This window comes from Ochotona curzoniae, unplaced genomic scaffold (genome assembly GCF_017591425.1).
Source record: "Ochotona curzoniae isolate NIBS_2020 unplaced genomic scaffold, NIBS_Ocur_1.0 contig_1, whole genome shotgun sequence".
Classification (NCBI taxonomy): Eukaryota; Metazoa; Chordata; class Mammalia; order Lagomorpha; family Ochotonidae; genus Ochotona; species Ochotona curzoniae.
In genome coordinates this window covers 6,475,848-6,491,920 of record NW_024464918.1, presented here as the reverse complement: position 1 = coordinate 6,491,920, position 16,073 = coordinate 6,475,848, and the positions used below count along the sequence as shown (strand labels likewise).

At 50.3% G+C, this 16,073-nt stretch overlaps 1 protein-coding gene across 2 annotated transcripts in view; it reads right to left on the bottom strand.

The window, feature by feature from the left end:
- Positions 1–2,781: 2,781 nt before the first annotated feature.
- Positions 2,782–16,073, bottom strand: part of SLIT3 (slit guidance ligand 3) — a 586,046-nt gene continuing 572,754 nt past the window's right edge. Inside the window, exons 33-36 of one of the 2 annotated variants that reach the window (XM_040983330.1) lie at positions 12,091–12,245; positions 10,630–10,915; positions 8,967–9,175; positions 2,782–3,362 (exon numbers count right to left, since the gene is read on the bottom strand). In XM_040983330.1, the coding sequence (XP_040839264.1) occupies positions 3,127–3,362; positions 8,967–9,175; positions 10,630–10,915; positions 12,091–12,245 (886 nt within the window). In that variant the 3' untranslated portion in view covers positions 2,782–3,126. The remainder of the gene's footprint in view (positions 3,363–8,966; positions 9,176–10,629; positions 10,916–12,090; positions 12,246–16,073) is intronic. The other variant, XM_040983243.1, reaches the window with a different exon arrangement.

Below are 16,073 nucleotides of genomic sequence, written 5' to 3'. Positions count from 1 at the left end.
AGCAGGAGTGTCTGTCCCGAGCTGCACTCTGGAACAGCATGAAGAACTTTGGCCTGGATGGATAACTGGGTCTTTTCCTGCTTTTGGTTTCCACAAATGGTATCACTTTGGTGTTTCTTTTCTTTCTTTCTTTTTTTTTTTTTTTTTGTTGGTTCAACCCTCATTTATCCACCTACCCGTGACCCACTGCGCTCCTTCAGCTCTGAGATGTGGGATCCTGTGTGTTTTTGAGGTTCTGGGCACGGGTTGCTATTGGGCGTGTGTTCCCAATGACAGCAGTGGGTGAGTGCCCAGCTTTGCGGTTCAATGCGATGGTAGCTGTGCCAGGTGCAGGGCAGGGCCCTGGCCATTCCTGGGCTCCTAGGATTGTCCTCGAGCTTTTTTCTGTCTCAATTCCTAGAGTTCTCCCTTCTTGTCCTCTCCCCTCTCCCTTCTCATATTTCTGAAGTATCAGACCTGGGTTCTTTGCTATGAGCTTGAAAAAGGCAAAGTTATCTTCTAAAAAGGGCCTTGCGGCACATCAGTTAATAGCAACAACAGCAGCAATAACAATAGCATTTTACATTGACAGTTTGTAGTTTACACTTTACACAGAGCTTTTAAGGAAATACACCCATTTTATCAGCTATTTCAGGGCCCCTTGTTAGAGTCAAAAGGAAACATTCCCCTCCCTTCTCCTTAATCCTGCTTGGGGGAAGCTGAGCTCACTACCTCTTGAGCATGTAGCTTAGCAAACACCAAACCCCGCTTTACAGGGGACAAAGGGACAACCAACCTTCTTCCTGTCCCCAGGGACTGCTCTCTGATACAGAATTTTAAACTTCAGTTAGTGGCGGAACTTCATTTTTGGAGAGAAGTTGCTTAGTGGCCCTTGCATTTGGCATAAGTCAGAGCTTCTGAAATGTCATGGATGGCCCCAGAACCCTCTCTAATCCTCACCTAGAGACAGGCATGCCCTTTTTTGCTGTCTTTCCTGGTTTAGGATCGGGCCCACAGGTGATGAGCACAAGGGAAGCTAGTGGCCAGCTGGGTCCTACAACCCTGGGCAACACTTTGGAGAGGACAAGTGGACTCTGTGTTGGGCCAGGTGTGTTGGAACAAAAAGCTCAGGCAACCCTAGCGGGAGCTTGGGGCAGGTATGGAGAATGGGAGGGATACTGGGAAAATTCCAGGATACCCTTTCCAGGATGAATCTTGGGGCTTTTCCTCTGGAAATCAAAGTTTTCCTGCCCCAAAGTGGCCAACTGGCCCTTTCCCAGCTTTTCTCTCAACTTGGATGCCAGTTCTAGTCCTAAGTCAGATGCTGTCATGCTATTCCTAGTCTTGAACAATTCCATTGGCTCTGTGTCTGGCTTGGCACTCAGAGCTCTCCATAACTGGAGTCCTGTGGATACCCAAATGCACAGGTGGCATTCTTGCATCATGCCCCTTCTTTCTCCCTCTCCTTATGTCCTGTCTTTCACTTGCCTGGCATTCACCCATCAGCCTATCTTTTCTCACTGCCTTCTTTATGCCTTGAGATGCCCTTGGCTCTCCTGGAACATTTCGGGTCCTCCGGGGATGCTCAGAGCTGAAAGGGCCACAGAGTCCCACCTTCTCCTCCCTGAAACCTTGCAGTGGAGGCTAATGGAGGGCTGGAGGGATAGCGGTATGAATAGCTGAGACCCTGCAGGGCAGGTACTGACGCTGTGGGGCAGCCCCTCTGGGAACGAAGTCCGAAGCTGTGCAAGTGACCCACGTTCCCTGGAAAGTTCGTTAATCCCTTCCCTCTCGAGTATTCTGGATACAAGGGAGGCAGAACAAGAGCAGAAAAAAGAAAAACGAAACAAAAAAAATCAGCTCTCCTTTCCCAGGATTGTCCACGAGCTTTTCTCTGCTGAACTGACACTGTGGTCACCTGTTCTGGAGATATGATCTGAGGGCTGGCTGTTTGTCAGATGTGTGACTTAAGGCAAGTTACAGAGCCCGAGCAGGATCCATGCTCCCTCATCTATGAAGTGGCTGGGTGGATGGAATAAGGCACAGTTCGGAGGTGCATAGGGAGGTGTTGCAGGTGAGCTAGGGGTCTGAGTCAGGAAGATGGTGGCCTGGAGGAGGATCAGGTGGCCCAGGCCTGTTTCCCATAACAAGAGCCCCCCCAAAGAAGCTTCCACAGGCAGATATTGGCAAGGGTTGTTGGGGGGCTTGGTGCCCAGCCTTCCTCATGCCAGCAGCTCTGCCCCTGCTCTCCTGGTACCGCATTGCAGAAAACAAACAACAACGAAACACCGGCTGTAAGCTGCAGAGTGAGGCAGCACCGTGAGGAAGTGCAGTGCCTGGAGCCCGAGGAGGACCTGACCCCGCGTTGCCTTGCCTTGTCCAGCAGGACTCGGCTCTGGGAGTAGAGAAGTATTCTGAAATTCGGTAAATGAGCCCGGGCTGTCTGTTGGAGGAGAGCAGGCTCAGCCAGGAAGGCAAGAGTGACTCTCGGCAGGAAGCCGAGACCCTGTGGCAAGCCTGGGGCAGTCGCCTGGGGCCACAGCGGCTTTATACTGGAGGAACTGGATGTCTAGGACATAACCAGCCAGGATTTTTTGAAAGCTAGATGCTTTTAGGGAAGACCAAAGCAATTACAATGATGAAAAAAAGCCAAGAATCCTCTCTTGTTCCCCCTCTGTTGCTCTGATTTTTTTCCTAGAGCTCAGAGAACAGGTGCAGGTTTTGTCAGCATGAGGACGGCTCATAAACATATGGATTCCTCCTCCGCCCTCAGAGGGGCTCTCATTTCTTTATTCTGACCCCTTTTGTTTTAGAACATTTTTATTAGTCCTTTTTTGTCTTAGAATCTTTAACAACTGTTTATAAAAACACAACAAATACACAACACAAAAACAACGCGGTAAAAATAGCTCACTATATGGTACATATACTCAGATGATGTGATATATTTATATAATAAAAGATGAAAATAGTCACTTTCCATAATAAAAATAAGTTCTATTTTTTGTTTATTTTACAATATACTTAATATTCTCTTCTTTGCTTTCTCTCCGGCTCGCTCTCCGTCACTCCCAGTCTCGGGGTGGGATCCCACACGGCTGTCCCCAGCCTCACCAAGCTGGAGTCCGAGAGGCCGCGGGCAGAGGCTTAGGAACACACGTGACAGCCACACTCTAAGTGTCTCTCCACCTCTTCCACAAATGAGGAGCCGTCCGTGCACTGGAAGACGTATTTCCGCCGCTTGCTGCGGGTGGCCTGGCAGCACTGGGAGCCGCAGCCCCCGCGACATACCATTCTGGGCACCTTAGAGGCTGTGGCACATGACGCGTAACCCTTCTGGCGCCGAATCACCTCTCGCACTACCTCCCCGAGGCACGGGTTCTCTGCAGAGGGCGGAAGACGGACGGTCAGACCCACCCTGGCGGTGCGGGTGGCTGGCTGGTTCACGGGGAGTTCCCAGGGAAGTCATTCGCAAGGGCTGTGTTCTACAAACCACAGGACTTACTCATCCTTGTCCCCCCACCCTTTACACATCTCCCTCCGTCCGCTCCCCCATGCACCCATCTGGCTAATTCACAACTGCTAAGAATCTTTTGTTGTGCCAGGTGTTATTCCAGGCATAGATCCCGGCTCTGAGGATGTAACTGTGGCAGAGCCAGGCTGGGGCCCATCCTTCAAGACAGAGCAAACTGGTAGAGCACGGGGTTAAACATTGTCTCCAAACATGTTTTCACTACCCTACACATGCTTACAACTAAATTAAATAGCAACATTCAGACACCTGGACGTTTAACTTAAGAATTTGGATCTCTAGCTTCTTGGGAAACCAAGAGGACTGGCTGGGCTGAGCCTGCATCCCTGCATTGCAACAGTAGATGAAGCTTTAGACGGAGCAGAAGATTTCCAGCTTGCCCTGGTTCCTCCAAACACTGCCGGCAGGCTGTCTCCCTCGGTTTAGCAGGCAGACAATACCACTACAGTCGTTACAGTGAACTGAGGCCAGTGCTCACGAAGAAAAGGGACATGTTTATTCCAGGGCACCTGGGAAAGGAACCGGGCCAGGCCAGGGATGCTTTGGGGGGTGGGGGGAGTGGTATTGGAGTTGAGATCTGGATAAAGAGCAGCAATTAATGAGGCCCACAGGCTTTGGGCAGTGTTTCTAGAATTCCTGCAAATAAGCAGAGGGAGGGAGGGAACATCTGCCTGAGCACTGCAGAGCCTGGCCCGACTTCATCTGCAGCCCCTATGGCCCCAGAAGGACAGTCATGGACCGGAGGCCAGGCTCCTCGGCGACACATCCTGGTCAGGCACAACATATGCTGTCCTGGAGGCGCAGTGTCTGGTCTGGAGAATGGTAAGCTGATGATCTTTCCTTCTTACTGATCACGGGCTCTTCTGATCATCAAAGGAGATCGTGACGGACTCCAGGCTTATGCATCTAACAATTTTAATCTGGTACAATGTGAAGTGTACTAAGCTTAATGCTACTACCTTACAATTATGAGCTGGGGCGAGGGTGTTTTGTCTAGGAGATCTTTCAGATGCTTACATCCCGTCTCCAAGTACCTGGGTTAGATAACTGCCACCAGCTTCTGCATCCAGCTACTTAAAAAAAAAAAAGATTTATTCATTTTTATCGGAAAGGTAGATTTACAAAGAGGAGGAGAGACACAGATTTCTATCTGCTGGTTTACTCCCACAAGTGGCCGCAACAGCTGGAGCTCAGCCAACCTGAATCCAGGAGCCAGGAGCTTCTTTCAGGTCTCCTATGCAGGTGCAGGGTCCCAAGGCTTTGGGCCGTCCTCTGCTGCTTTCCCAGGCCACAAGCAGGGAGCTAGATGGGAAGTGGAGCTGCAGTGGTTAGAACCAGTGCCCATATGGGATCCCCTGGGCGTGCAAGGCGAGGACTTTAGTGGCTAGGCTACCATGCTGGGTCCTGTTTTTCATTTCTTTCTAACTCAATGTACATGACCAGGAATTCATATTTTCTTTCAGATTATTCAATGTTTTTGATGTATAACTTTTTTATAACTATATGTAAATGATACTTTGCATTTTTACACTATAGGTTATAATATGTCCATTTTCATCTTTCAGGCTTCTTTTTTCTTATTCTATGTAAAAGTTTACAAGTATTATCTTTTTTAAAAATTCATTTTGGGGCCTGGCTAATGGCTAATGGTAGCCTAATGGCTAAAATCCCTACCTTGCATGTGCCGGGATCCCACATGGGCACCGGTTCATATCCCAGCTGCTCCACTTCCCTTCTAGCTCCCTGCTTGTGGCCTGGGAGAGTAGTCGAGGAAGACCCAAGGCCTTACGACTCTGAACCCACATGGGAGACCCAGAAGAAACTCCTGGATTCTGATTTCAGATTGGCTCAGCTTTGGGTATTGCAGCTACTTGGGGAATGAACCAATGGATGGAAGATCTTTCTCTCTGTAAATCTGACTTTCCAATAAAAATACGTAAATCTTAAAAAATTCATTTTCATCATCTTTTAAAAATTTCAGTCTTCTAGTGCCCATTTCATTTCTGTTTTGATCTTTATTTCTTTTCTTCTACTAGTTGTGTTTGTTTTTCTAATTCCTAGAGATGCAATGTTAGTTGAGTTCTTATTTTTTGATATAAAGTTCTCTTAGAACTACTTTTGCTATATGTTACAGGTTTGGGAACTCCTTGTTTAAATTTAAACATTTCTCTTCCTCATTGATCTGGAGCTTTCTGTATGTCGGCTTTGTTTGTATTAAAGATTTACTTATTTGAAAGGCAGTGACTGAGCAGGAGAGACCGAGGAGAGACACCTTCCACCTTCTGGTTCACTCCCCACCTGCAACACTGTGCAGGTGGAAGCAGCAGCCAGGAACTCCTGCCAGGTCTCCCACATGAGTGGCAGGGACCAGGTGTGTGGACCATCTCTCTGCCTTCCCAGGTACATTCCAGGGAGTGGACTGGAAGCGGAGCAGCTGGCACACCGACTCGGACTCTCACATGGTGTGGAGGCATCTCAAGTGGCGGCCTAACCCACTGCACCACAGTGCTGGCCTAGCTCCATGGTTTACTGAAGCGGCGGCTGCTTAGTTTTTATGTGTGTGACACATCCACAGTTACTCATGCCAGTGATTCCTAATACCATACCACTGTGGTCTGGAAAGAGGCTTCGTGTAATTTTTAACTTGTTGACTTTATTAAGACTTGCTGTGCAGTCTGAGATGCATGGTCTATCCTGGAATATGTTCCATGTGCTGTGGAGAAGAAAGTGCGCCCCCCAGCTGCGGGGCAATGCTCTGCAACTCTACGTCCACTTGCTCCATGGGGTTGCTGGCGTGATGTTCCTTTGCTGCTTTTCTGGCTAGATGATCTACTGATGAAAGGAAACGTCCCTTACTGTTGTCGTATTGCGGTCCGTCTCTTCCAGCCTGACGATTTGGGATGTGTTAAATTCCAGACTCTTACCTTTCACTTCCACAGTTTATATTTTAAGTTCCTTCATTTATGTCTGTTTAGATTGTGGGTTCTGATGATTTTTATCTATAGTTATTTGTGATTGTTTTGAATTTTTTTTAAAAAATATTCTTATTCCAAAGGCAGAGTTACAGAGGGAAGAAAAGACAGAGAAGCTTCCATCTGCTGATTCACTCCCCCATGGCTGCAGCAGCCAGAGCTGAGCTGAGCTCAAACTGGGAGCTTCACATGGTTCTCCCATACTGGTGGACGAGACATCCTCCAACCAAGAACTCGGGGTATCCTTTGTTGTTTTCTAAGGCACATTAACAGGGAGGGGGATCAAAAGTGGAATAGCTGGGACTTGAACTGGTGCCCATATAGGATGCTGGCACTGCAAGCAATGCCACCAGGTGCTGGCCCTGCTAATCGTGATTTCTGACACCAGAAGTTGGAAGTACACAGACCACCAACAGCCATGGAGTATTATTCTTTGATTATGAATACATTTCCACTTAGTAGGTTTTCTACTTTCTTGCGTTTCGGTAACTGTCATCCTCTTGCTTTTACTTGGGGCACGTTCACAGGCTGGTTTACTGTTGACGAATTTCCTTAGTTTTTGCTTGTCTGGAAGACACTTCCTTCTGAAGTTTCTGCTAGTTAGAGCGTGCTGGCTGCCAAGGGTTTCTTTCAGCACTTTCTACGTGTCGCTCCGTTCTTTCCTGGGTGATTAGGTTTCTTCTGAGAAGTCTGCTGATCACCTGAGAGCTCCTTCCAGTGACGCAATGCTTTCAGAACCCTCCGAGTTGTGCCGTTTGGTCTGAGTGCATTGCAGAGAGGACCCTGCTGGGTGGACGTGGGGACTGTGTGCTTGGGTGTCCACATCTCTCTCAGGAGACTTGGGAAGTGTTCAGCTTTATTTCCTGAAGATGTGGACATCCATTTGAAGTGTTTTGTAAGTTTTCTTTCAGGTTAGTTGCTGTGTTCCCCTGGTGGCATCACGTGTTCCTGGTCATGCCTCCTGCGTTCCTTGGCACAGTTCCATTGGCAGCACAGGCGACAAGGGTGGCTGGTGGTGGCAGGTCGTGGCTGAGTCTTAGGTCAAGCTTAGGTGTGCGTGGTGGTTCCCTGGACTGTGGGCAGCCTCCCTGCTGTGTACTGCCTCTTCCCTGGAGGCAGGGCACCGCTTCCATCACCCCACCTCCCCGGTCAGGGTCAGTACAGGGCTGGGAAAGCCCCTGGAAGTGTTTGCTGACGCAGAATACTGCAGTCCTCCGGAGTACTACGGTACAGTATGTGGGAGGATCAGTGCTCGGGCTGTTGGTGGTTGTAACCACCTGTGTGAACGTAGTAAAACTGTGCCAGGGCCTCTGGAATGAAGGTATGCAGTGGCTCGGATCCCCAGAGCAGAATACGGTCCAGATGTGGCTATGGTTTCAAAACTGCACTGTGTCATGGCAGGTGAGGGCGTGTACCGTGCAGACTCCAGGCAGCATCCTAAACTGCTGAGCTGAGAGTTTCGGAGAGCTGCAGCATTCCACGGCAGCAAAAGCTTCAGGGCCTCTCCCTGTAAGACGACCCTCCCGACTGCAGAGGTGGGGGTGATGGGAGCAGGTGCTGAGTTTCTGTGCTCCCCTGGGCCTCCCCTACTTCTGCTATGTAATCCATGTCCTCTGTTAGACATTCCAGTCGAACAGAAGAACATGCCCTTCTCTCACGGCTAGGGTCTGCTTTGCTGAGAGGGGTAAGCAGCTGGCAGCTCCAACCAGCCGTTTTAACCCTCACAGTAAGGCTGTGAAGTAGCATCCATGAATTACCTGCGCACTGGCATGAAGGATGGGGCCCAGGGTGCTCAGTGTCAGGGACTGACCTGCTCCATCACAACTGCACTGTTGCTTCTAACTTCTCAGATGGCTATCCTGGACTTGTTTACTGAAACTAGATTATGATGTAGTTTCAGCTGCCAGACCCTCAACATTGAAGTAGGTGCCAAATGTTTGGTAACTCCTATTCCTCCCCACAACTGAGTTAGGCAGTGACCCTCACCTCCCAGGATTTTGGTCCACTTGGTAGTTCCCAAGGTGCCCGACCCTCATAACCACTACGGTATGGTGGAAATCATGGTGTAAGTGGTTTCCCCGCCTCTGTCACTTAACACAGGGTAGCTTCCTCTTCGCACTCGTGGATCATTCACTCTAGGGGAAGCCAGCTTCCCTGTTCTCACACAGGGGGAAACCGAAAGCAGTGCACCATACAGGAGGAGATCCTGCTGCTGGAAGTGCAGCCCTGGCTGTGTTGATTGCAACATCAAGATACACAGCCACCCCCGAGGCTGAGCTCCTTCTGCACTCCCAGGGCACAGCTCTTGTACGGAGTGAAGCCTGTGGTGGTTTTGAGCTGCTGTATTTATTGTGCAATAATAGATGAGGGACACTGCAAGGTGGACTACAGCCCCCACTTTTCAAGACGAGGGAACTGAGGCTTGGCAAGGGACAGCCCAGGGTCCTGGAGCCAATGAGGCCTTCCCTCTGTGTGCACCCTACCTTGTTCACAGTGCTCCCCGCTGAAGCCGGGCTGGCACGAGCAGTGGGGCTCTCCTCGGTCAGAGATGTGGCACTGCCCATGGTGACACTTGAAGGCCGAGCAGGCGTTGGCAGAGTCATTCTTGAGGTCACACAAAGTACCTCCGTAGCCCTCGGCACACTTGCACACGTATGACGTCCCAGTCGCCACACACTTTCCATGGCTGCAGCTGATGGTGGGAAGGGAACCACACCCATGTTAGTGCCTCTGGATGCTTCCTCTGTGTGCCCTAGCCAGGCCCCAGGCCCAGAACAGGGAGCCCGGAGCTGAGCGTAGGCTGACGGGCCTTCTCCGTCTCGTGGTCTGCCCTCTGCCAGCTCAGGGGCTACCTTGTGAGCCTCACCCAGTGTCTGTTGCCAGTGGTGGTAACCATGGCAGTGGCTGGTTTTCTGCTTTACCTGCCGGCTTCAGACCTCAATCATTCACTCACACAGTAAACTATTGCTTGACACAATCTAAGCCTTCAATGAACAAATTAATCTACTTTGTTAGATGTTCTCATCATTACCAGCTACTACAGTAAGAAGTAGTCTGAGAATCTAAACCTCCAAATGCTCCACAATATGGTATCTTTTTAGAGCACTGATATAGGCCACAAGTAGAACATCCCACATCTGACCCCGTTTGATGGGTTGCAGTCAAAATGAAGGTATACTAAAAATACTGCAGAGAATTAACCTCAGGCTATGAGCAAGAGTCTATGAAATCTAAATGGGTTAGACTTGGCTCTCAGTCCCATGATAGCTCAGGATACAAATGCTAATAGTCTAAAATCCAAAGAAATTCCAAACACGTTTGGTCCCAAGCATTTTTGCATAAGGGTTACCCTACCTGCCCTGCTGCCAGCAGGTGCCACTTGCTGTACGGTAGGTGTGGGGTTCGGGCTTCACATCTCCCATCACCTTGAAATGTCCACACCCACCTCTGCTTGCTAGCTCCTAGACCACAGGTCAGCTTACCTGTATCTACAACAAAGTCTCTGTAATCACAGGGCTTCACTGTCCCCAGTGGGGTGACATTAAAAAGCTAGTGATTATCCTAAGTACAGAGTCATGTTCAAGAGCATCAGACTCATGACAGGGACTCCTCATTCTCTTTCTGTGATATTGCTTCTCTACTTATTCTGCCAATCCATGATCAGTCAGGGCTCTGGTATTAATCCTGATTGATCCGTACTTCCTAACAACAAGAATGCTGTGTCTCTTCAATGCAGCCTAAGTCCTGGCACAGAGAAGGCATTTCATAGATCAGTGCTGAACGGGTGATAAATGATTCACCCATTAAAAGAAGGCTATGCTGTGTAGTTATACACATCTGACAGTCCACACGGGGACCTGGCCAAAGGGGTGGCAAATTGACCCCCATTCTGGCTGCCATGCCAAGTGCCTGCAGGCTGCACAGGCTGCTTGGGAAAGACAGGTTGACCAAAGCCCTTCATGCAGATGCCCGAGGGAGGGAGAGGGACCTGCTGCTGGATGTGCAGGCTCAGCCTCCTGTCCCTCGAGCAACGACACAGAGCCTTCCCTCCAGGCTGACCACACTGCCTCCAGCAGGCAGCAGTGGCCACCTCTCAGCCCCTGCCGGGAGCTAGAGGGAGCAGATCCAAGCTCTCGGGACACTGACCTGTGGCTGAGGCAGGGGTCCTGGGCCTCCTGGTCGCAGAGAGGGCCTGTCCAGCCAGGGTGGCACTCACACACCACACTGTCCTTCTCCACGGAGCGACACAGACCGTGCTTGCACACAGTGCAGGACTTGCAGCCCGGCGAGACTCCCAGCGACTGTGGCGGGAGGGCCTTGAAGTCCTGCAGTTCGTTGTTGATGCGCACCTCATGGATGCAGCCGTGGAAGCCGCCCAGTGGCCGGTCAGCACCCTGGCGCAAGGCGGAGAGGCCGGTGGAGGTGGGGATACCTGTGGACGGGGAGCCAGGTTAGCCTAAAGGCCCTGCCCTGCCTATCCTGCCTGCCAAACTTGGTGTCCCTGGGGTGAGGCAGCTGGCCTTCCTGCACTCAAGGTTAAGTGGCTCTCAGAGCGCTGGGCATGTGCTGGTCACGAGGAAGTAATGGGTTCATACTGGACCCTCCTTGCACAACCACACATACCTCTGCACTGGGACCTCATACAAATCTTGAATTCAGTGTTTAAAGAGAAATGTATTAAAAATCCCTTTAGATTTTAGGCTTCCCTGGCTTGTGGAAGGGAGACCATCTGGTCACCCACTGTCACACAGCATGTATGACACACCACTTACTCTGCTGTCCCTACCAGGCCCTGCAGGAGAACCCACGGTGGGCAAGCTGCAGTTTGGGAGACAAGAGGGACCTGGGCGCTTAGCCCTGAGCAGTGGAACTTTTGGGTTCAAGGTCTAAGGATCATGTGACACCCTTCTGTGCCATGTACCCCTCTTCTCTGCATTTTCAGGACCTGACTGCCTTCTCAGTGGAGCATGGTTTATGTTTTCATGCCTGCCTTTTGATGCCACTCCCTGCCCACATCCTGTAGTGGGGAGTCTGAGGTTTGGTTCAGGTTACAACAGGGGAGGGGGAGAGAGGCTACCGCGTTGGGTGGGAAAGAAGCAGTGGCCCCTTGGGCCCTCCCTGCGTGTGACCACCCTGTGAACAATGCAGATTGCTCGGCCTAGAGGAGGCCACTTTGGGCAGGTGTGTCTGTGGTCTGTCTCCTGCATTGATTAGCGAACCTAGCAGTGTTGGGAGACAGCAGAGCAACCGAGTGGGGCCTGAGGCCCCTAGACTTCAGCAAAAACGGGATTTGCTTCCATCTCCTGGCTGGCCTCAGAACCCTGCCCTTTCTACCTTCAGTCTGTCCCCCGTCCTTCTTTCCCATAGTTCAACCCATAGAACAACCCATAGTTCTAGAAGGAGCCACCGGCTCTCTTTATCTTCTCCATGACGAGGCTAATGAGTACTCAACTTCCTAGGGAGCAGCTTGGCTATCACTTCTTCCAGGAAGCTGTCTCTGATTGGCTTTGGCACTTTGTGCTGAGAGCAGCTGCGGTCCCAGCAGTGGTGTGCAAGTGGGTGCTGGGGAACAGCACGGCCAGAGGGGGCAGGGGAGGATGGCATTACCTCCAAGGTAGAGAGGACTGTTGGTACCCACTGCTGGCTGCTTCTGGAGCTTGCCCAGGCTCTTGGGGGCTCCTTTGTCCACCACCAGGTTCAGGGTCTGATTCAGCATCACCAGCTCCACGCTGTGGAACTGCCCGTCGTTCACCGTCTCCACGCTGGCCAGGAGAGAAGGGGAGAGATCACTGAGCCGGAAACTTGACCTGCATCCCTAGAATTTTGTTTTCCTTTTGACTTGGGAATGAGTTCAAACTCAGATAATTGCAAAAATTAGACAACAGCATAGAAGATGTCCATAGCCTCAATTCTATCGCCTCAACACACAGGTACCTATGTATGCACAAATAGTTTTGCTGAACCATTTACAGGCATTTACATCATGGCCCTTTGTCTCGGGGTGTCTCAGTTTCCCATGACTAGAACTATTCTCTTACCGAAGCACAACACTGGCAAATTTGCATGCCCTCTGTATCTATCCTGTTTCCTAATGTTCCAGCGGACTCAGTGCTTTTTATTGTATTTTTTTCCCTTCCAGTTTAAGATCCTGTCTGCTGTAAAGTATTGCACTTGGCCATCATATTTTTACCTTCTGCAAGAAGCATTGTACAGAGTCAGCAAACCTAATCCTCAGACCACCTTCTCAAATCTGGCTCCACTGGCATCCCACCTCACCTGTTCCTTAGCGTATCTTTCATCATCACTTGCCCCATTTGCCCTTAAATCCCATAAAAGAGAAAAGCTTACCACCTAACCAGTTGTGTGTGCAGAAACCATGCTTTGGCACACTTTTAAATTCTTTTCTCTAGCACAAGATGACCTCCCTGTGAAAATTTCCTGTAGCTTGTCTTTGCCCAACCTAAATTCATGTCCCGCACTGCCCTCCTCCACAGTGGACATGCCACATTAGGTGGAGTGAGTCGTTCAGTACATGGGGGCTTGTCGTCTCCATGACAGCAAGGCGACCTTGGGTGCCCAGGAGCTCCCGCATTCACCCAGCACTGCGCCAGGCACTGGGGGGCACAGTAAGCATTTGGACCCATGGACGCTCCTCCTGTCCACTGTCACCTTCGCTCATCCCTACAGCCCCGCCTGGCTTCCCTCTGGAGGTCTCTCGATGACCAGGACACTGCTGAATGGCTGGCTTACACGATCTGAATCTCCTATCTCCACAAAGTGGGTACCAGATACCCCATGTCATAGATAAAGGTCGGAGAAGGTTAGTGGTGTGTCTCTGGTCACCCAACCAGTTCATGCCATAGACAGAATTTAAGGGCAAAACTTTTGACTTGAAACCCTTGCTCTTCACAAAATGGTCCCGACTGGAAACCATTATGTTTAGTGAAATGAATCAATCCCCCAAAGGACAAATACATATGTTCTCTCTGATATAAGGCAAATTCATGCAAGATGCAAAGCAAATAGATATACACATGAATATGTATTCTCATAGATGACCTGTAGAATGGAAACTAGCACACCGGACAGTGAAGACACATTGCAGTGGGCATCTCTACTCCCAAATAAGAGAAGATGTCCCAACGAAATAGTTAAATAGACCTTACAAATATGATACTAGAGTTTCTACCTTTGCCTATACCTACAGTGCATCATGTTCTTTAAATAGCAGAATGTTAAATCTATAACTGCTCTAAAGGACTACACCACTGTAATAACATGGAAGAAAACCAAGAGCAGAAGTAGACAACCCCTGACCCTTACAAAATCATCATGGAAAATAATAACAACATTAAAAAAGAGCCATCCCTGTTCTTACCAGGCTACTTCTGTTCTTGGCAGGGCTGGAAGGGAAGGGTGATGGGAGGTGACAGAAGTGTGGAGGAGGTGACATCTTCTCCCTGGGGAACAGGGCTCGCCTAGGAGCAGGCTGCACGCTGTCTTACCCCATGCAGGTGTTGGTGGCAAATACAGAAACTGCTGCTTAAAGTGTCACCGGGGAATCCCCGCTGGGTGCAGCAGGAGGATCCGGGTGGGTGGTGGCACTGACTCTGCAGGCCGTCAGGACCCTTCCCCTGACTGACTCAGATTCGGGAATGTCAGCAAGGAGGTGACCAAGTGCACCCACGTTCACAAGGCTTACCTTCTAATTCCCTTAGCCTTTCCTCTGAAATGATGAACCTGGCCAAGGAATAAGTTAGGGGGTGTTGAAGTGTTGCCAAGAGAGCCCACTTGGAGGAGGAGAGTGTCTGCTTTTGCGAACTAAGAAGCCAACTTTAGAAGCCTTGAATTACTCCAAGCCCTGAGCTGAGAAAAAGGCAGAGACCCTAAACTTCTCACCCTGAACAGTCACACGTTTTCTAGTCACAGATGCAAAATTATGCATCTGCACCTCCAAACCATCCTGTGAACGGATGCCATCCTGAATGCAAATGCATTGCCTGCATCAGAGGTGTGCAAGTGGATGCCGGGCGGCCCTGTCAGGAAGGGAACAGACTGGAGGCTGCGGCTCTGGGTGGGTGGTCTTGGTTTCCTATTTCACGCTAGAGTCGGGGCAGCTATTTTAACAACATGGACACACACATACACAGAGAACACATCCCTACTCCCTCATGGTTGCTGGCTCCAGGCCCATTCCCTTCTCCCTTTCCTGAGTCCAACAGCCAGCCTGGCACTGGGGGCCTGGCCTCTAAGCCCTGCTGACTGCAGACAGCCAGGGACCCAGGACCTAGGACAGGGGCCTGGCCTCCAAGGCCCACACATCCTGTAGCCAGCCCGGGATCTGGGGCCTGACCTCCAAGCCCTGTGGCTGTAGCCAGCCAGGAACACGGGGCTTGGCTTCGAAGGCCCCTGGCTGCAGGGACCTGGGGTCTGGCCTCCAAGGCCCACACATCCTGCAGTCAGCCAAGGCCCCTGGCTATAGACAGTGGTTTACCAGGGTTCTGGGGGCCCAGAGGCTAGTGTAGTCACCTGCTTCCATCTCAGAAGACTTGCTAGGTTCTACAGTACCCAGCTTTGTCAAAGACCTATCCTGAAATCCTAGGCAGGCCTCCTTCCTCCAGCTATAACCTCCAGTCACTGTGGACTCAGGGGTGTCGGGGGCTGGTGTCACTGGATCCTGCAGCTCACATGGCCCTGGGCAAGTCTCATCACTCCATCAGTCATTTCTGCTGGAATTCGGTGTGGCAGGGACAGGGCAGGAAAGCAAGTAAGCGGACCCTTGGAGAGTCCATTTGCTGCACTGTCGACCCTACAGTCAGCTGGCTCTGTACACTTCCACCCGCTCCTGGCCAAATGATGACCAAGGTCAAGTTACTAGGGAGTGGTGGAATTGAGGGTCAAAATTAGCATTGATTCCAAACTCAGACCTCTTGAAACCCTGCCCACGCCAGAAGATGTCTGTAGGTTCCTGGGTCAACTAGGCTGTCCTGGAGACAGTGCCCACACCTAGTTCTTTCCAAAGTGTGAGTCCTCCGAGCTCCGGGGTGGGCAGTGCTGCGAGCTCGGACTGTTTACCACCATCCCCAAAGCAATGTGTTCCATTTCTGCTTGCTTTACAGAAATCTGCAGGAAAATATCAACAGGAACGCTGGCTCTACTGCTATGAAATGGATGAAAACTGAAACTACCACAAAAAACCCTGCTGTTTAAAATACGAATCAGAAGCCAGTATTGTACCATAAAATTTAAAAAAAAAAATAAAGAAGCCAGTATTGTGGCCTAGTGAATAAAGCTGCCACTACCTGTGATGCCAACATTACGTATGGGTATGGGTTTGTAGCCTGGCTGCTTCACTTTTCATCCAGCTCCCTGCTAATGTGCCTGGAAAATCAGTGGGAGAAAGCCCACGTGCCTGCAACCTTACTACACCCATGGGACAACTGGAGGAGGCTCCTGGCTCTTGGCTTCTGCCTGGCTCAGCACTGGCTGTTGAAACCATATGAATGGAAAATATCTTTTTGTTTCTAACTCTTTCAAATAAATAAATACATCTTCAAAAAAAAAAAAACCAAAAAACATGATCAGACAGT